This window comes from Brassica oleracea, chromosome C6, assembly GCF_000695525.1.
Source record: "Brassica oleracea var. oleracea cultivar TO1000 chromosome C6, BOL, whole genome shotgun sequence".
In the NCBI taxonomy this organism is placed as follows: Eukaryota; Viridiplantae; Streptophyta; class Magnoliopsida; order Brassicales; family Brassicaceae; genus Brassica; species Brassica oleracea.
Genome location: NC_027753.1, coordinates 32,764,494 through 32,785,607, shown reverse-complemented (window position 1 = coordinate 32,785,607; position 21,114 = coordinate 32,764,494). Strand labels below are relative to the sequence as shown.

The following is a 21,114-nucleotide window of genomic DNA, read 5'->3' as shown; positions in this document are numbered from 1 at the left end:
TTGAATTTTACCCGAAACTATAATCGGAAATCTGGATCCGAAACTTAAAAAAATATTCATAATACTGAAAACACAATCGAAATACCAAATACATATATGAAAAAATCAAATATACCTAATATACTTAAAACATTTAATATACTTTGAATACCCAACTGGGTCTCGGATAGGACTAGGAATCGAATAAAGACCGCAAGTCGACGAAAAAAATCAAATATGTACTTTGCCCTAAATCCAAACCCAAACCACAACTATATTTCTTGATTGATTTTGGTTTGGTTTTTCGGACCCGGTGAAATATCTAAGACTAAAAAGAATTATATAATAGTGTACATACAAATATTATATAAACTAATATATTTTGAATACCCAAATGGATCTCAGATAGGACTAGGAATCAAACAAAGACCGCAAGTCGGAGAAAAAATCAAATATGTACTTTGCCCTAGATCCAAACCCAACTATATTTTTTGGTTGATTTGGTTTTTCGGATCCGGTGAAATATCTAAGACTAAAAAGAGTTATATAATAGTGTACATACAAAATATTATATAAACAAATTCACAAATTATATAATTTTAAACAAGTGCCCTTCTTCGATATAATGACTTTGTAAGAGAATAATGTACGCCAATTCTAAAATACTAATTCACAAATTTTGTTTATAATCCAAAGAAGAACCCGCGCTTTCGAAGCGCGGGTCAAAATCTAGTTATTTCTCATTGGCGAATCTAATGTGTTGTCACAACGAAACCGTGTATGTTTTTTGTGGAAGTGACAATTAATGATTTTGAATAATAAAGATCTGATAAAAAAAATGTATCTTCTATCAAATTTGTTTAATTTAAAACTATTAAAATAATTTAAAAAAAACACAATGAACATATTATAAAAATTTTACATATAATACATAAAATAATTTATATATATATAATGTTTATTCCGCGTAAGGCGCGAGTCTTAATCCAGTAAATTATTATTTTTGCCATTGATACAACACACAAATTAATCGGTTTACTTTGCAGACTTGTTACTTATACTAAAAATCTTTTTATTTGAGATTTTAAATTGTTCTTTTTTTTGTTTATGTTTTTCTAAACAAAATAATTAGTCCTGATTTCTGATTTTTAAGTGGAAGCAAATGAATATTAATATGGTGACATGTTGCACGTAAAAAATGGAACTCTTGCAAGATTAGTTAAATTTTCTATCAGGTTGGTCTATCAGTTGAGCTGTTGCTACAATCAGGGTTGCAAAGAAACATGAAAAATGCTGTAAGCTTATAGCAGTAAGTCCATTCTGTTAATTTATGTGTTATTTCATGGAAAGCAAAAAGGCGATCCGTGCCTTTGTGCATAAAAAAAATCTCTGAATTACTTTAGGAAAACAGCAGAAAATAGGTTGTAAGAAAAGGTCTTTTAAATTTGATCCAATACTAAACCCCAAAGAACCATAACTAAAGTCACTTAGATAAGCTAGCTTCATTCTTTTTCTCGTGTTACAAGAGCATCTATGAAACCAATAAAGAGTTATTACAACTGAATCTTGAGGTATGAATCAACGGATCCATACATTCGGTTTTCAGGTTGTTGTCCCAAGATTTGAAGACTAGCCATAGTTGCTAGAGAAATAGAAAAGAGTTTTATATTCTCTGTGTATATATTGTAACAAAACCGAACCATCTTTGATTTAGGCAGTGCCGGTCCAACATTTTCAATTTTTTCTTGACGCCCTAAGCATTTAAAACTTTATGCCTTTGTTATATATGTAAAAACAAATTTATTCCCTATATACAACTAAATTTTTTTATGTCCTAAGTGGTCTCTTCCCTCGCCTATGCTCGAGACCGGCCCTGGATTTAGGGACAAATAAAATGTCGAGAACATTAAAATCTATTTTAAAGTCTTTAATATATGTCTTGAGACTAGCCTTAGAACTTAGCAAATAAAAGACTAGCCTTTAGCTGCTAGAAACTAGAGTTCTAAAACGTATTTTACGCAGTCGATTTCAACTCAATATGGTCTGATTTATTGCCTTCTGAAACACTAATTTTCTCAAAATTTTATTGCTGTCAAATTTCTTTGTATTACTTTGGTAAACCATTGAGATTGATGAATATATCTCATTACCTTCTAGAAATCAAGTATTTTTTTGCCTTTGGCTCTTGTGACGTGTGAATTCCCATCTTGGATCTCATGCGAAATAATATAGGGTCAGACCGAGCTCTAACCGCATAAGCGATGAGGTTATATTGCAATTATAGAAAACAGAAAGTAGCATTTTTCTGATATAGTAGCATCTAGTGTTTCAGAAGAGAATACTTACAACAGAGCTTATTGGAGTGAAAGTATCCTGTCCTTTAGCAAGTGTCCAAGGGAGACCAGATGCCTGCATAAGCGAAAAACAACATATTTAGTTTATCTTGCTTCTTACAAGCCCTTAAAGGTGGATTAACTAACGAAAGGGAAAAAAAATTCCCCCGTATGGGAGCAATGAGTCACTTACGATACGGTCTACGCGTAGAAAAGTAAAAAGAATCACTGTCTATGCAAAAACCCACACACCCATGAAGATGGTTTAGGATGTTGATCAAAGAAATTTCATTAATTCATCCATGTCTTGGTAAACGGAGAGCAAGAAGCAAGCTAACATGAAAATTGCGCATACACACCACCACAAGATAGAAGTGAAATAGGGTTTGTACTACCTTGGCAGAAGCTTGGAGCTCCCTAGCAGTCATATCAAGAGCAACCGCATATCCTTAAAAGCAAAAGGATTAGGGAGAGATGGATGATACATGTACAATTGAACAAAAGATGACAGTAGTACCTCCAATGTAATCCATGGCGGTTGCCTCGGGTACATCTCTAGCTTTCTCTCCCATCACTACAGCGAGCTCCACCTCATGATGAAGTGATTCAAGAGGATGTGGAATCTCAATTGTTCCTCCATTCTCTAAGAGGATGTGGAATCTCAATAGAGATTGATGAATATATCTCATTACCTTCTAGAAATCAAGTATTTTTTTGCCTTTGGTCTATCTCGGATTGAATTTACTAATTTATCTATTTAGAGGATGTTAGTCACTAGTTTTTTAGTGATAGCAATAACAAGATATGCAACTTTTTCCACCTTTCACAAATCGAAATTCATTAACCGGATATCGACTGTTGTGGTTGGTTTATCCACTAATCCAAACAACCCAAACCAAACCGGTGAAAATGTAGTTGTGTGATTTAGAAAAGGTATATGCATATAGGCAATTTTCGTTTGCATGTCGCAGAACATGCATACTATATAGAAGAGAACATAATGAAATTGAGTTATATATCCTTTTAGCTAATTTCTCAAATATTCAATGGCCTGAGATGCAATTATTTATAAATATTATCTGATTAATATAAAAGAGTTGTGTTTCAAACTTGAATTAAAGTTTCGTCAGGAAGTTGTGTGTGACACTCTCTCTCACTTTAACAAAAAGCAAGTAGCCAAAGCAGAAAAGGTGAAACTGATGCCTTTAATTTCCGGAATGAAGAAAGCAAAAGCTAATCCGAATATTAAATAAAGAAGACAAATACTCTGTGACCATTGTTACACTAATAAAGCAAAACACAAAGTTGGACTCTGTATTCTCTTCACACGCTTTCCTCCTCCTTCTCGTGACTCTCAAAAGCACAAAAAAAAAGAAGAATTTGTGATTTATATTAGATTCATAGAAAATCTAAAGAGCATCGATGTTCCTGTGATCTTCAATGGGTCTTTGCTCAGCTCAACTTGCTGTAACATGCTTTTTCATAGTACTAGTACCTCATGTTCTGTCTCAAGTTGCAGGTACACTCTTTGCCCACAATCTGTTCGTTAAAATGCCCCAAAGAGTTTCTTTCTTTTTCTTCTTCTTGATGTTTTTGATGTGCAATCACAAAGCTTTTATCTTTATAACAAGGGTCAACTCAATTATGGAATGACTATGTTTTGCAGAGTTTATAAGTATAGATTGTGGTGGCTCAAGTAACTACACGGACCCCAAAACTGGACTAGGATGGGTTTCAGATTCAGAGATCATCCCACACGGAAAGCCAGTAACTTTAGCCAACACCAATTCGAGCTCGTTGCAATACACTAGGAGAAGAGATTTTCCAACGGATAACAAGAAGTATTGTTACAGGCTCAGCACCAAAGAGAGGAGGAGATACATTTTCAGGACTACATTTCTCTACGGTAGCTTGGGCAGTGAAGAAGCTTACCCGAAGTTTCAACTCTACTTAGATGCAACCAGATGGGCTACAGTGAGTGTTACTGAGGTCAATAGGGTGTATGTTGAGGAGTTGATTGTGAGGGCAACTTCTAGTTATGTGGATGTGTGTGTGTGCTGTGCTATCACTGGCTCTCCTTTCATGTCTACTCTGGAGCTTCGACCGTTGAATCTCTCCATGTATGCCACTGATTATGAAGATAATTTCTTCTTGAAGGTTGCTGCTAGAGTCAATTTTGGTGCTCCAAGCATGGATGCATTGAGGTAAAACCTTATTACAGCTCTTCTTTGTGTGAAAATGCTGAAAAAGTTTCTCTTTTAGGTACCCAGATGATCCATATGACAGAATCTGGGAGTCAGATGTTAATAGACGGCCAAACTATCTCGTTGGTGTAGCTCCTGGGACGATAAGAATCAACACATCAAAGCCTGTAAACACGTTGACCAGAGAGTATCCTCCTATGAAAGTCATGCAAACAGCAGTAGTTGGCACTCAAGGACTGATCAGCTATAGATTAAACCTGGAGGACTTCCCTGCCAATGCTCGTGCATATGCTTACTTTGCTGAGATTCAAGACCTTGGTGCTAATGAAACCAGGAAATTTCAGTTGGTTCAACCGTATTTCCCTGGCTATAGTAATGCAGTGGTGAATATCGCTGAGAATGCTAATGGTAGCTACACTCTCTATGAACCTAGCTACATGAATGTGACTTTTGATTTTGTTTTGTCGTTCTCGTTCGGGAAGACAAAGGATTCTACACGAGGGCCGCTCCTTAATGCGATTGAAATTAGCAAGTATCTACAGATATCTTTGAAAACTGATAAGAATGATGGTGAGTTACTAGAGGCTGCTGCCTTGTAAATTTTTTCTCTATATTGTTTGCCTATTTATGAAAGAGCTTACCGAAGATTACTATTACTGCAGTGTCTGTTCTTGATGCAATTCGGTCGATGTCTCCTGGTAGCGATTGGGCCAATGAAGGAGGAGACCCTTGTGTCCCAGTTCTTTGGTCGTGAATAAGCTGTAGCTCAACCTCGCCACCTAGAGTCACGAAAATGTAAGACTATAAAACAGAGTTTTACATTAGAAGACAGAGTTTTGTGAGATTTTATTCTTGAGATGCTGCATATTTGACCCTATTGTGTGCATTTTACAACAGTGCTCTATCGAGGAAAAATATAAGGGGTGAGTTTCTGCCTGAGATCAATCATATGGAGGCATTGACAGAGTTGTAAGTGGTTTTGATGCTGTATTAAACGATATTGTCTTGGATTAGTCTCTATTTGTCTTTCCATACTTGAGTAAAATTGTAATTTTATAGGCGGCTTGATGGTAATGGTTTGACTGGTGTCCTTCCGGACTTGAGCAAACTTGTCAACCTGAAAATCATGTAAGCTTGCCAATAAATTCCCTTGTAGAGATACTCGAATACCAGAAAGCTGTACTTTGCTTCGTCTCTTCTACAGGCATCTAGAAAACAACCAACTTAGTGGATCACTCCCAGCATACCTTGGCCATCTACCAAACCTACAAGAATTGTAAGTAATCACAAATTTGGTTGCTCTAGCGGTTGACTTAATACTGATACTCTGGCTACAACTATCCACTCTATACTTGGCAGTTTAAACAAATGTTATTATCTGGCAGGTTCATAGACAATAACTCTTTCAGAGGAACGATTCCTTCAGCATTGCTAAAGGGGAAAGTTTTGTTCAAGTGAGTATGCTTACAAGTTGATTTGTTGAACACAAAAGCTACCCTTTTGTCAACAGATTGATTTCAACACGACTGTTGGAACTTTTTAGTCTATATATGCAGGAAATGAAATAAGCTTACCTAAGCTCAAAGTTCTCCATTTTGTTAATATAGATTCCTCTTCAAGTGGTAACTCTCACCTTTAACATGTTTTTCTCCAGGTATAATAATAATCCAGAGCTTCAGAACGAGGGAAAGCAAAAGCACTATTGGCTGATACTAGGGATATCAATAGCAGCTGTTGCAATTCTATTGCTGCTAGCTGGAGGAGGTCTTGTTTTACTCTATGTTCTCAGGAAGAAGAAAAGTGCTGACAAAGGTATATATATATATATATGTAGGTCTTGATTTGTTATCAGGTTTCCTCGAAGTGGAGGGTTGTCTTACTCATGTTTCTTTCAGGTAACTCCACGGGGACTAAGAAAAAAGGTTTGGCAGCTTATTCAGCTGTGAGGGGCGGACACTTGTTAGATGAAGGTGTAGCATATTTCATATCCCTTCCTATCCTTGAAGAGGCCACTGATAATTTCTCCAAGAGAGTTGGAAAAGGAAGTTTTGGGTCTGTCTACTATGGCAGGATGAAAGATGGGAAAGAAGTTGCGGTCAAGATAACTGCAGATCCTTCTAGCCACTTGAACAGACAATTTGTCACTGAGGTTGCTCTGTTATCAAGAATCCACCACAGGAACTTGGTGCCTTTGATTGGATACTGTGAAGAAGCAGATAGGCGTCTATTGGTTTACGAATATATGCACAATGGAACCTTGGGAGATCACTTACACGGTAATATTTCTTCCTCCTAAATTTGTTTTTTTTTCATTCTGTTGACGACTCATGAACTCAATCCCTGACAGGTACAAGCGACTACAAGCCATTAGACTGGCCAACTCGGCTACAAATTGCACAAGATGCTGCCAAAGGTTTGAAATAACATTTCAAGAATATCGTTTTGTGTGGCTATGTTATGAATCCATTGGACAGACAAAACTTCAGATTCTTACAGGTCTTGAATACTTGCATACTGGCTGCAATCCTAGCATCATTCATAGGGATGTGAAGTCAAGCAATATACTCCTGGACATCAACATGAGAGCCAAAGTATCTGACTTTGGACTCTCGAGGCAGACGGAGGAAGACGTGACTCATGTGTCCAGTGTCGCAAAAGGAACCGTTGGTTACCTTGATCCAGAGTAAAGCCACCAACAGAACCTCACTATTTGTTTTCTGAACTTTGACTGATACTGCATTGTTGTGACAGGTACTATGCTAGCCAGCAGCTGACAGAGAAGAGCGATGTCTACAGTTTCGGAGTTGTTCTCTTTGAGTTACTCTCTGGAAAGAAACCAGTCTCAGCTGAAGATTTTGGTCCTGAACTTAATATAGTTCACTGGGCAAGATCACTGATCCGTAAAGGAGACGTGTACGGGATCATAGATCCATGTATAGTAGACAACGTGAAGATCGAGTCAATCTGGAGAGTGGCAGAGGTGGCAAACCAATGCGTTGAGCAGCGTGGGCATAACAGACCAAGGATGCAGGAAGTGATTGTGGCCATACAAGAGGCGGTCAGGATCGAGAGAGGAAACGAGAACGGGCTAAAGTCATCGAGTTCGAGCAGCTCAAAGGCGCAGTCATCTCGTAAGACGTTGCTCACTAGCTTCCTCGAGATGGAGAGTCCTGACATCTCAAGAAACAGCTTAGCTCCAGCTGCTAGGTGACGAGTCCTTCTCCTCTTGAAGGCTCAAGCTCTCATCTTTTTTGTACACTTTGTGGGAGTTACTATCTTCATATATATGAATGTGTGTGTATGTATGTAATGCAGTATGTGTATTTTTAATGTATCGACACACTTTCTTACATTAACTCTATAGATAATGAAAACTAGAACCACCAAGCATCACTCTAGCCGTGCGCCAACATCAGATGATTCTGAATTTTATTATAAACACTCAGACAAGGGAAGGACACACATACATATATGCTTAAAATACTCGAGAAACTAAGCGCTTCTTCTACAGTATTGGGACATAATATGGATAGAGAGACTGAGTTCGGTAAGATTACCTTAACGTCTTATACTTTATGCTGAAAATTTTAGAGGAGAGCGAGATAGAGAGTATTTATTTTACTTTGTTGTGGGATGATTGTGTTACATGCATCAGGTGGTGGCAACATATATATGTACGGGGGTTGTGTACTTGTGTTACACGCCGCAGAAGGTTCTTGTTACGCATAGAGAGCCGTTCGTCGCCACTATTATCTATATGAGATTGGCATCAAAGATTTAGTGATCGAATTGTTATTGTATAACATTTTCAAATAGTATAGTTTTCTTCTTTTTCTGATGAACTAACATAGGCTTTTTTGGTTATATATATAGGCTAAAGCCCGATATAAGTAATAGTGCGACACATAGAATTAATGACTAAGCTATTTTCAAATGGTATAGTTTTTTCGATGAATTGACATAGACTTTTTTTGGTTATATATATAGGCTAAAGCCGGATATAACTTATAGTGTGACACATAGGATTAGTGACTAAGCTATTTTCAATGACTAAGTATAGTTTTTTTCGATGAACTAACATATGTTTTTTGGTTATATATATATATATATATAAGCTAAAACCGGATATAACTTATAGTGCGACATATAGGATTAGTGACTAAGCTATTTTGACGAATTTTTATCTTTAAAAATAGAGTTAATGTTGTGTGATCCGCTAGACTACATATCATATATTCCTTCTTTACTTTGATTTATTCCAAAACTGAAATATGTTTTAGTTCACTGGGTAAACACCTCTACATTATATAGATTTGACCTTTCACAAGCGAGATCTCTGATCCGTAAAGGAGACGTGTACGGGATCATAGATCCATGTATAGTAGGCAACGTGAAGATCGAGTCAATCTGGAGAGTAGCAGAGTTAGCAAACCAATGCGTTGAGCAGCGTGGGCATAACATGCCAAGGATGCAGGAAGTGATAGTGGCGATACAAGAGGCGGTCAGGATCGAGAGAGGAAACGAGAACGGGCTAAAGTCATCGAGTTCGAGCAGCTCAAAGGCGCAGTCATCTCGTAAGACGTTGCTCACTAGCTTCCTTGAGATAGAGAGTCCTGACATCTCAAGAAACAGCTTGGCATCAAAGATTTAGTGATCGACTTGTTATTGTATAACATTTTCCGATGAACTGATATAGGTTTTTTTGGTTATATATATAGGCTAAAGTCAGATATAAGTAATAGTGCGACACATAGGATTAGTGACTAAGTTATTTTCAAATGGTATAGTTTTTTCGATGAACATAGGTTTTTTTGGTTATATATATATAGGCTAAATCCGGATATAACTTATAATATGACACATAGGATTAGTGACACATAAGATCGGCTAGACCACATATCATATATTCTTTTTTTACTTTAATTAGTTCCAAAACTGAGATATGTTTTAGTTTGCTAACGCCTCACATAAAGATTAGTTCATCAAAGTAATTTTGTATTTAGAGTTAAGTAGTCAAATTAGTGAGCAAAATAGGAGGAAAATCAAGAATATGAATACCCTCTTATCCAATTGTTTCATGTTGGAGACACTCTCGGTGAAATTAGCAAAATCTTGGTTTTAAATTTCTGAACTCTTATGTGATTGTGTGATTATGCAATTTGTGGACAGTGTGGAAGTACGATGGGGAAAAGGACTCGGTTCCGCAAGTGACGAAAGAGGCGTACATTAACTGCAACACCACAAACCCAGCAGCCAGTTACACCAATGGAGACAGAAAGGTGAAGCTAGAGAGATCTGGACCTTTCTTCTTCATCAGTGGCTCTAAGAGCAACTGCGTCCAAGGCGAGAAGCTTCACATTGTTGTCATGTCATCTCGTGGTTGTTTCTTCACTTGGGGCACTGCCCCTTCTCCGGCACATTCTCCGGCTCTTTTGGAAGCTCAAGCTGTTCTTCCTCCTGCAACTGGTTCTTCTTCTTCTTTGACTAGTCGGATTGGGGTTTTGGCATTTGTTGGATTAGCAATCGTTTAGCTCTGAGTTTTTACCTTACAGACTTTTGTTTTGAATTTTTTTTGAAATCAGTTACTAATTACAATGCAATATTGGTACATCATACAAAGATGAAACACTAATTTTTGAATACAATATTTTCATTCTAATTTAGATATTTAAATTTATGAAATTTTCTATAAAAAAAAATTAAAAAGATTTCGGTTTGGGTCGGGTTAAAGAGTTTGGGCCTGAACGACAAATGGCAAGACTTACTTTTTTTTTTTTTTTTTTTTTTTTTTTGGCGTCTTGTAATCCACTAAACATGTGGATATGAATCGCAAACGTAGACGAAGCAGAAACACTTGAGGATATGGTTGCTGTTTCAATCTCTTCCTCCAGAATTTTGAGAAAGTAAAGATCCTTTCTTCTTCCTCGTTTCTCATTTATATCCTCTCAAAGACGAAGAAGAAGAAGAAGTAGAGTTAGTCCCCATACAATGGCTTCAACCTCGTTACGCTCCTCACTCTTCTTCGGATCCAACGTCATAATCTCATCCCCCACTCCCAAAACCACAAAACCCTCCTTCCACATCACTCGATCGTCTCTCGATGACAAACCCATAAAGTCCCTTCCTTCACGAGCAGCTTTAGCAGCAATCCTCTTCTCATCATCAATCTCCTCCCAATCCCCAAAGGCCCTAGCTTTCGACGAGCCCCTCACCCCCACACAACCCATCGTCATCGAAGCTCAATCCCTAAACCCCTCTCCCTCCTCCTCTCTCTCCCCCTTCACCCAAAACCAGGTGATAACCGCCCCTAATCCTAAAGCCCAATCATCCTCCTCAGATCTCCCCGATGGATCTCAGTGGCGGTACAGCGAGTTCCTCAACGCGGTCAAAAAGGGCAAAGTCGAGAGAGTTAGATTCAGCAAAGACGGCTCCGTTCTCCAGCTCACCGCCGTCGATAACCGCCGCGCCTCCGTCGTTGTCCCCAACGACCCCGATCTCATCGATATCCTGGCCATGAACGGGGTCGACATCTCCGTCTCCGAGGGGGAGTCCGGTAACGACCTCTTCACCATCATCGGGAACTTGATATTCCCGATCTTGGCTTTCGGTGGGCTTTTCTTGCTCTTCAGGAGAGCTGGAGGTGGGCCTGGTGGGCCTGGAGGTTTAGGTGGGCCGATGGATTTCGGACGGTCCAAATCCAAGTTTCAGGAAGTTCCCGAGACTGGCGTTTCATTTGCTGACGTGGCTGGAGCAGACCAGGCTAAGCTTGAGTTGCAAGAAGTCGTCGACTTTTTGAAGAATCCGGATAAGTACACTGCCTTGGGCGCCAAGATTCCCAAAGGGTGTCTCCTCGTGGGTCCCCCCGGGACTGGTAAGACTCTGTTAGCTAGAGCTGTGGCTGGAGAAGCCGGAGTGCCGTTCTTCTCCTGCGCGGCGTCTGAGTTTGTTGAGCTTTTCGTTGGTGTGGGTGCCTCTAGGGTTAGGGATTTGTTCGAGAAGGCCAAGGCCAAGGCGCCTTGTATTGTTTTTATTGATGAGATTGATGCTGTTGGGAGGCAGAGAGGAGCTGGGATGGGAGGAGGGAATGATGAGAGGGAGCAGACGATTAATCAGCTCTTGACTGAGATGGATGGGTTTAGTGGTAACTCTGGTGTGATTGTGTTGGCTGCTACGAATAGGCCTGATGTTTTGGACTCTGCGTTATTGAGGCCTGGGAGGTTTGATAGGCAGGTGACGGTTGATAGGCCTGATGTGGCTGGGAGGGTAAAGATTCTTCAGGTTCATTCTAGAGGGAAGGCGATTGGTAAAGATGTGGATTTTGATAAGGTTGCGAGGAGGACTCCGGGTTTCACTGGCGCTGACTTGCAGAACTTGATGAATGAAGCGGCGATTCTTGCGGCGAGGCGTGAGCTTAAGGAGATAAGCAAGGATGAGATCTCTGATGCGCTTGAGAGGATTATTGCTGGACCTGAGAAGAAGAATGCTGTTGTCTCTGATGAGAAGAAGAGGCTTGTTGCTTACCATGGTTAGCTTTATTTATTTTACTAACTATATGTTGTTGAGGGAAGCTTGAGTTCTGAGTGTGAGTTTTTGAATTTTTCAGAGGCTGGTCATGCTCTAGTGGGTGCTCTTATGCCAGAGTATGACCCCGTTGCTAAAATCTCCATCATTCCTCGTGGCCAAGCTGGTGGACTTACCTTCTTTGCTCCCAGTGAAGAAAGACTCGAGTCTGGTTTGTACAGTAGAAGCTACCTCGAGAATCAAATGGCTGTTGCACTTGGTGGAAGGTTAGTTTATAATGGCCTCCGAACTTGCAAAGGGTTGTTTGATTGTGTTTAAAACCATCTATCTCTCTCTTGTCTCAGAGTTGCAGAAGAGGTGATCTTTGGGGATGACAATGTGACTACCGGAGCATCAAATGATTTCATGCAGGTGTCTCGTGTGGCACGTCAGATGATCGAGAGATTCGGTTTCAGCAAAAAGATTGGACAAGTTGCAGTTGGTGGCCCTGGTGGAAATCCCTTCATGGGTCAACAAGTATATATTCCTCAAACGAACTTGGTTTCTCTGTTTTCATCATTACCGTTTGTTACTTACCTCCATGTCTTTTTGTTTGTTTGCAGATGTCTTCACAGAAAGACTACTCAATGGCAACTGCTGATATTGTAGATGCTGAGGTGAGAGAGCTGGTGGAGAAGGCGTACAAGAGAGCCACGGACATCATCACAACTCACATTGATATCCTACACAAGCTTGCGCAGCTCTTGATCGAGAAAGAAACTGTTGATGGAGAAGAGTTCATGAGTCTCTTTATTGACGGCCAAGCTGAGTTGTATGTTTCTTAATTCATCAAATATTCCAAAGTTTGACGTTGCTTTTGAATACCATTAGCTATTAATGTATACTAGACCATTACCCATGCGTATATATTTACTTTTGTAAAATACTCTGTTTCTACATGGACGTCATCCATATGTTCCATCATACTTGGTAAGCTTAGAAACTTATTATGTTTTGTTAGCAGTATCAACTTCATATAGTTGCACCTATATCCATCTTCTTTGGATATTTTTAGTTATTTTGGATAGTTTGAATATAAAATATTTGAACCTACATAGTATACAATGGATAAAAATATTTGAACCTACATAGTATACAATGGTAGAGAATATTGTGAAGACATATCTTAACACCTTACAAACTGTTATACAGATGATTTGTGTTCATATAAGTCTTCCAGCTACTCTTCAGCATACAAATAAATTTCTTGTTCTATATTTTTCAACACAAATACTTTGAAGTATAATGCAATGTGTTTCAGTTTATGAGCCTCTTGTCTTCCAAGATCTTGGCTTCTTTTAACATGGTACCTGAGTCTTCTAGCATATTCAGCTTTGCAAGTGCCACAGCCTGAAGATAGAGCGCAGTGGGCCAGTTCGGATAAACGCACTGTGCTTGCATCGCATCTCTGAGTGCTGCATCTGCCTGGTCACAGAAGAGATGACAAATACTTCTTCTCGCATAAACAGTGGGAGAGATCATGATCCCTGTTTCTATGAACTGCAAAAATTCAGGACCTTAATTAGAATTCAGGTGAGTGTTTATGTTTTGTTTCTTATTTTTTTGCCATGCCTGAGTATATTTTTCAATAGAAGATTGAAAATCTTTGTTCCGGAAAGCGGAATCGCCTTGTTGTCTAGTGTTCCACACATCTTTTATCTGTTGAGACCATTGCTGAAAAGAGAGCTCACAAGTGACGTCGTCATTGTAATCTGCCGCCTCAAGAATCTGATGGAGAGCTGTGAGGTCCATACGGTGAGAAGCATCGTAAAGTAGAGAACTCTCTGGTTCTTTTTCGGGGTTTTCGAGTTTCGAAATTCCGAGCATTTCATAGGAGGGAACATTTAGCTTGTGTTGAAGTGTAGCAAGAACTGAGATGATATCTTTAATCTCCGGCCTGTCCTTTGGGTTATTCTCTAGGCATTTTGAAGCTAATTCAAACACAGTGGCTGCTTCTTCGTCTGGATAGTTTCCTTCCAAGTGTGAATCTATGAAGACAGGTAAGTTTTGCTTTTGAATTGTGTCAACCGCCTGAAATAAACATGTCAATGTTACAAACATATACAACCAAAACCAAATTTGCTAGAGAAGTAGGTTCACTCACATGACTTGGAGGGACATGTTTACCACTAACAAGATCCAAAAGAAACGTCCCAAAGCTGAAGACAACACTCTCTGGAATTAACGTACCTAACGTGTATTATATATACATCATTTGCCACAAAGAAGGTATACAAAACAGATAATGTTTTAAAGAAGTAAATATTTAGTGTAAGAAATAAAACGTTACCATCTCTAAGATATTCAGGCGGTGTATAAGCGAGATTCGTGCTGAAGTTTTTGCCATCTTTGCTATCTTTCATCCACCCAAAACATGAAAGCCGAGGATTCCCATTCTGACTGACGAAAAATTCTTAGCAGCTTTTCTCACAAACCCATTTTAAGTAATGTGCAAATGATGTTACCTCATCAAAGAGAACCCGGTAAGCATTGAGATCATGGTACAATGTGCGTCCACTCTGCCTACAGTATTCCAAAGCTTCAGCTACATAAAGTGCAACTCTCAACCGCATAGCCCACTCCATGGTTTGTTTCTCCCCTGTAACTCGAAAAAACTCGAGTACTTATCAACCAAGTAAAGATACATCTAAACACTAACCGTGAATGAAGATATGTTTTGGGATATTCGTACAATGAAACAGATGCTTGGTAAGGGTATCATTAGGCATGTACTCTGAAACGAGCAGCCTTTCATCTCCATCACAACAATAACCTATCAAATTCACCAGTCTCGTATGCCTCATTTTCCCGATATCCCTAGCTTCTGCCTGCATAACCGAACAGTTGGTACGTATAATCATATTAAACATTTTTGTCCAAACTCAAAAACCATGCCAACATTGGTACCTAAATTATAATCCTATCAAAAACTATGTTTATTATAGCTTGGCCATGCCAACATAGGACCATGTTACTAAGACCTTATTACAAAACCTAGACGTAACTATTGGATTAGTTAGACCTCGATATAAAATATATAAGGACATATTTCAAAAACGTACGGCGAATTGTTTGGGGTCGGGCCATGTTGATTTGGAGAATTTTTTAACAGCGATTTGACGCATGTCGTCTTTAAGACAGCCTTGGTAAACGACATTGGGTGTTTGGTCGGAACAAACCGAAACGACAGCGTTTACGCTGAAATTGTTCGTGGCTTCACGAAGGTCCGCTGCTGAGAACTCGGAGAAGTCCGGAACGGTGGAGAAATGCCATCCCCTGCCGTTACCTACGCCTTCATTATTGACACGGTGACGGTTGTTCCTATTACTGCGTTTGCCGCCACGACGGGCGGAAACATCCCCTGAGGTTTTCTTGTCACGCAATGACAACGGTTTCAGGAAAGACGATTGGCAGCATCCCATGACCCGAGGCGAGGCGAGTCGACTCGTTAAAAACTCGTTCCTCAGACCATTAAAGGTTCCTTACGTATAGTTTTGTTTCTTTTTCTCCGGTTGCTTTGGCATCTATTTTCCTTGGCTTCTCTGCAACTTCCAGAATTGTCGATGTCTTGCAGAGAATCGTTGGTTTCAAACAATAAAAGGGTCGTTTCGTCTTTTCTCTTCTAACTGAACAGATTAATTTTCTGTTTTCTCGCGCATGTTTTAGGTTTTAATTTGTTTTTAAAAGCAGAAATTATTTTGTTTAGATGATTTATCCCACGTTTTTCCTGCCAGACAAGAAAACAGTTAATCACCATTGTTCGAAGCCCATTAAATGATTTTTTTTAAACGATGCTAGAGTTTGACCCGCGTATCCGCGCGGATACTTATTTTCACTTATATTTATATATTATCTAATTTACCCTATTTTAAAATGTTTGTAAACAAAAAATTTAAATAGTTTACATGTTGTAAAAAATATTGACCCGTACCCCATACCTTCGACAAATATTGACCAATTGATATGTCCAAGTAATATTTCTTTTAATACGAAATTGTTTTTAAATGTAATAATATTTTAAATATTTTGATTAAATATGAGTCATATGGCGAGATTTAGATAGATTAAAAATGAATATTCTGTTAGAAACATTAAATATTTAAATTTTAGTATAGATAGATTTTATTGTTAAAAATAATTAATAGTAACTTAAATGGCTAAACATGTATTTTTTGAATTTTTTGAAATATATATATTTTAAGCGAGATTTGGATATATAAAAATAAAAAATATTTGGTTATAAACATTCCATATTGTTCTAAAAATAATTCAAAATATTTAAATCTTAGCATAGATAGATTTTATTGTTGAAAATAATTAATGATAGCCATAATGGTTAAACATATATTTTAGAAAATTTGAAATACATATATTTTAGGCCTTACAAGCTAAATTTGTGGAATTATATGATACTTGAAAAATATTACATAATATTGTTAAATTTGTTTTTAAACTTTAATATTCCTAAAATTTAGCTAAATTGTTTTAGGAAATATGTTGAACATGAAAATTTAGCTAAACTTGATTTAGGAAATGATTTAGTTAAATTAGGAAAATACATTCATAGCTTAAGCTTAAGATTATTTAATACTGTGGCATTCTATTGTAAATAAGTGATAAATCATATGGTGAATCTATATTTGTACTTTTATTTTAATAAGATAGATTTGGCACATAACTATTGTTTACATATATGCAAGATTTTGGCTGAATAGCTAATATTATTATTTACTTTCAAAATTGTATGTAAAAAATGAATGATTACAAAAACAGAACCGGTTGGTTTACTTAAACCAAATGATTTAAATACATAAAGACCAAAAGAGAATAAAGAGGACCAGTTTCTACCTTCGAAGAGAACATGATACCAACATAATATTTGTAATATACGGAGGTCATCAATATCCTAAGTTAAATATTGTGTATCAGGTTGAACTTGTAAGGATCATAATCAAAAGTCGAAATTGTTCTCATAATTATACGTGTGTGCATTTGACTATAAGTTGAAATATGTTTTTCAGTATAAGATATGATCTATTTCGGCCCCATTATTATGGTCGATCATTATATAGGTAATGGGCTTCAAGTCAACGATATCCAGCAGTAGAGGCCTTCCCGAGATTTAATTTTTAGTTTAATAAGCAGTGGCATTCATCTGTAATTATTTAGAAAAACTTAGGGTTATATCTTATTTGTACTTCTGTTTTAATAGATTAGATTTGCTTTGCCAGCTTATAAAATATGAAAAAAATTGCTAAAAATGTCCATCAAATTTTAGAAAAAGATCTAAATTCACCAAGGAGATCATCTCTTTTAACAACAGTCTCTTCTTCACATGAACATGTCTAATGTATCTAAGCTCACAAACTACCTAATATGCATATTACAAGTCCATGCTTTGTTAGATGGCTATGGTCTTGCAAACCACCTAGATGCCGCCCCGGAGATTCCACCGGGAACACTTACCACTGGTGATGCTATCACTAAAAATCCAGAGTATGTCCACTAGACAAGACAAGACAGGTTGAACGCTCTTCTTGGTACTACATCAGTCTCGCTTCAACATATGGTCTCTCGCACAACTATTGTGTCTCAGATCTAGAAAAAATTGGCTGCTACATATGCCAAAAACCAAGTTATTGTCATATCAAACAACTCAAGAATCAACTAAAAAACACCAAAGGTAACAAATCCATGATTACTACCTTCAAGCTGTGATGTCTAAGCTTAACCAAATTGTAATCCTTGGAAAACCATATGATCATGAGGATCAAGTAGAGATTGCCTATCGACCAATACACGACAATTGTAGAATAGATAGAAAGTAAAGATATTCCACTATCACTATAGTTGACGAGAGGTTACTCAACCATGATGCCAAATTACTTGCCGCCAGAGATGTCCCCTCCATGGTGATACCGGCTTCTGCCAATCATATGCAACATCTTCAACAAAACAACTACAACATTTTCTGCATCAACAAGTACAACAACAACAACAGGTAACAACAATGAATGCAGCTATCAGTTCACACATGCTTCAAACACACCCCTTCAAACCTTACTTTGGCAAATATTAACTCTGCCATGTTCAAGGCCACAACGACAAACGATCTTCACAGTTTCAAAGTCTCCAGTAACAATCGGTGAGTGATGCCAATGTAAGTTTTTTTCGGCCATGGCAACCTCACGCAAATATTGTTATAAATTCTCCTTACAGGGCTGCAAATTGGCGACTGAACTCAGGAGCTCCGCACCACATCATCTCTGACCTCAACAACTTGTCCTTACACCAGCCTTATTATGGAGGATATGATGTCCTATAGTTGACGGTTCAAGCTTACCAGTCACACACAGGTTTATCCACTCTCTCAACCCCAACTCATAACCTAGTGTTACATAACACGTGTGTAACAAATATTGATAAGAATCTTATTTCGATATATCGACTATGTTATACTAATGGAGTTTTGGCTGAATTCTTTCAAGCATATTTTCAAGTGAAAGATATCATCACGGAAGTTCCATTACTCCAAGGAAAAAATAGTAATAGACTATATGAATGTCATGTCTCACCTTGTCAAGCAACAATCATCCATGGTTACCTCATCAAACCCATAAACATCTTTTTTTTTTTGTGGCATTCTCAGTTGGGCCATCCATCATTATCTATTTTAAACATTATTGTTTCTCAGTTTTCTTTTCCTACTTCTTATACTTCTCAAAAATTGTCTTTGTTGGGAATGCATGATTAATAACAGCCACAAATTATCATCGACAAACTCCTTTATTATCTCTTGTAGTTCACTTGAATTTCACGGATGTTTTGGTCCTCACCGATTATTTTGAAAATCCTAATCATTTATTGTGATAACATGGTTTATTTAAAATAAAACAAATAAATTAAAAAAAATTACAGCCATAATAAAACAGAATAAATTTTAAATAACTAATTTTAGATAAAATCAGAATATCTAATAAGTAAATAAAAACTATTTAGATATAATGATAAAATATAATTAATTGTTAATATAAATAAACTATATATAATAAAATAAATATTAAAAATCAAATTCCAAAGTAATTAATAGCATTTATTTTTAAAATATTGATTATTTATTCGGATAAACATAGTTAAAAATAAATAAAACAAACAAATTAAAAAATTGACATGGAGGGAACATCTATTTAGAAGAAAATATGTTTTTAGGAAAAAAATATGTTTCCCCTCCCTCAAGTCATAAATGAAATCAATACATTAAATGATACATTTTTCAAAAAAAAAAGTCATTTATAGATAAGGTTAAAGCAGAAAATTCGAATTAAATTATAATTATCATGTATATTATATACTACGTACATAGGTATTTCAAATATATCATAAAATTTAAATAATTTTTATTTGACCTGAAACCAGCATATAATACTCCCTCCATTAACTATTAAAAACTGCACAGTTGCAAAAGTCAGCATCTTCTTTTAAGTTAAGTAGTTAACAAAAAGCGTAATCTATATTATTGAAACTGAAGTATATTTTGGTACTGTTTGGAAACTTAGATAGTAGATTAAATAAAAGTTGTTTGGAATCAATGATAGCAGATTAATTTTTTTTATTTACATATTTAGTCACTGTATTTTTTTTTCATTTACAGATTAAGTCGTTTGGAAACTTGGATAGCAGATTAAACGAGAATTGTTTGGAAACACGGATAGCAGATTAAATATTTATTTTTATTTACACATTTAGCCATTGTATTTCTTTCTTATTTACAAATCTTCCACTTCACTTAAAATCAAAAATTTAAATTAATTAATTACAATGAATTGTTATTTTTTTTTTGCTGAAAATAAAAACAGAAATTGTAATATATAGCATATATTAATCTGCTACAATACAATTTTCAAGAAAACCAAATATCATAAAATTAATAATAATTCATAAAAACATACTGTAAGAAATTAAATTATTTTTAAATAAATAAACAAAAAAATCAATAGGTTAATATATGAATATTACAATTACATCAAATTGCATCAGGTTATAAATTTATAAGTATAATATTACGTACAGATAAAAAATTGTTATCAAACATCTATATTATAATATAATATATTCTACTCTAAATATATTTTACAAGACATAAAAATATAAATGGACATTTTATAAAATCAATGGTTTATAAATTTACTTTGAACGCAAGTTAAATCCAACATCCGCGCGGGCGCGGATCAAGATCTAGTGTGTATTAAAAATAAAGAACGTAATGTGAAGATTTAATTCAGAATATGAATATTGTTGTTCAATGAAAAGCTGCAAAAAAAAGGTAAAGATCAAATGAATTTTATGTGTGAATTAAATATATTTTAGTCTGATCACTATATTATGCGCACAACTCTTATTCTATATTATTAAGATGTTGTCAAATGTATATCTAAAGTATCACAAAAATATTTTTTAGATAAACCACAATTTAAAATGAAAAAAAAACTTAGCTAACTCTCTATTAAAGCTTCGTAAAAGTACAGCTCAATTTTTTTATTGAAGTACCAAAATCATTTAGTAATCATTTGATTTGAAGATTTGGAAAAAACATAAGAAAATCTATGTTTGGAAATATTTATCATACAAAAATTTACAGAAAAATAAAATATCATAAGATATATCTTTATTTTTGTTTCCTTACATTCGATTATGTATTTTTATGTGTGCATAACTCAACAAAAATTGTAAAAAGTTTATCGAAAGTATGGACATAACAACACCAATGTAGATTTTCTACCCACTTTGTTTTATGGTCTTAAATATTTTTTTCTTTAAAAATAAAACCTTTTCATAATTTTTACCCAAAGTTTTTTAGATAATTTTTCTACTATTATATAGTAAAGTGAGTTATACATCATAATCAGGTATCTGTACCAATCTATTATAAAGAATGAGGAAAGTTGATGAAAGAATAAACTAGTGAAAATAAATAACCTCAAGTAAGGAATATTTTATACACACATTTATTTTCTTATAATCAAAATGTTTGTAGAAAC

The 21,114-nt window shown here is 36.2% G+C and overlaps 4 protein-coding genes and 1 long non-coding RNA gene across 6 annotated transcripts; 3 read left to right on the top strand and 2 right to left on the bottom strand.

Annotated features, from left to right (window-relative positions):
- Positions 1 to 2,279: 2,279 nt before the first annotated feature.
- LOC106299757 lies at positions 2,280 to 2,877 on the bottom strand. The gene is made up of 3 exons (XR_001261861.1): positions 2,830 to 2,877; positions 2,708 to 2,760; positions 2,280 to 2,388 (listed from the first exon to the last, which is right to left on the bottom strand). It is a non-coding gene; the product is annotated as an uncharacterized LOC106299757 (long non-coding RNA).
- A 708-nt stretch (positions 2,878 to 3,585) lies between these two features.
- LOC106300675 (probable LRR receptor-like serine/threonine-protein kinase At1g67720) lies at positions 3,586 to 7,903 on the top strand. Its single transcript, XM_013736875.1, is given in 13 exon segments — positions 3,586 to 3,831; positions 3,979 to 4,516; positions 4,575 to 5,086; positions 5,179 to 5,311; positions 5,414 to 5,485; positions 5,576 to 5,644; positions 5,721 to 5,792; positions 5,902 to 5,970; positions 6,171 to 6,328; positions 6,412 to 6,792; positions 6,864 to 6,929; positions 7,013 to 7,199; positions 7,268 to 7,903. Coding segments are annotated over 13 exon segments (2,796 nt in total). The 5' UTR covers positions 3,586 to 3,752; the 3' UTR covers positions 7,728 to 7,903.
- Positions 7,904 to 8,975: 1,072 nt separating this feature from the next.
- Positions 8,976 to 10,047, top strand: LOC106298031 (early nodulin-like protein 3). The gene is made up of 3 exons (XM_013734138.1): positions 8,976 to 9,152; positions 9,551 to 9,611; positions 9,686 to 10,047. Exons 1-3 carry the CDS (start codon positions 8,976 to 8,978, stop codon positions 10,045 to 10,047), a joined length of 600 nt encoding a protein of 199 aa, XP_013589592.1.
- A 302-nt stretch (positions 10,048 to 10,349) lies between these two features.
- LOC106300068 (ATP-dependent zinc metalloprotease FTSH 1, chloroplastic) lies at positions 10,350 to 13,036 on the top strand. Its single transcript, XM_013736129.1, has 4 exons — positions 10,350 to 12,041; positions 12,120 to 12,303; positions 12,382 to 12,553; positions 12,640 to 13,036. The coding sequence occupies exons 1-4, from the start codon at positions 10,505 to 10,507 to the stop codon at positions 12,859 to 12,861; spliced, it is 2,115 nt and encodes a 704-aa protein (XP_013591583.1). The 5' UTR covers positions 10,350 to 10,504; the 3' UTR covers positions 12,862 to 13,036.
- A 66-nt stretch (positions 13,037 to 13,102) lies between these two features.
- Positions 13,103 to 15,649, bottom strand: LOC106300069 (probable serine/threonine-protein kinase At4g35230). Of its 2 annotated transcripts, none has more exons than XM_013736131.1 (7): positions 15,139 to 15,649; positions 14,769 to 14,904; positions 14,542 to 14,675; positions 14,367 to 14,472; positions 14,181 to 14,266; positions 13,649 to 14,107; positions 13,103 to 13,576 (listed from the first exon to the last, which is right to left on the bottom strand). In XM_013736131.1, exons 1-7 carry the CDS (start codon positions 15,496 to 15,498, stop codon positions 13,334 to 13,336), a joined length of 1,524 nt encoding a protein of 507 aa, XP_013591585.1. In that variant the 5' UTR covers positions 15,499 to 15,649; the 3' UTR covers positions 13,103 to 13,333. The 2 variants fall into 2 exon arrangements, with proteins under 2 accessions (XP_013591585.1, XP_013591586.1); XM_013736132.1 differs by having other exon boundaries at positions 14,181 to 14,251.
- Positions 15,650 to 21,114: the final 5,465 nt, after the last annotated feature.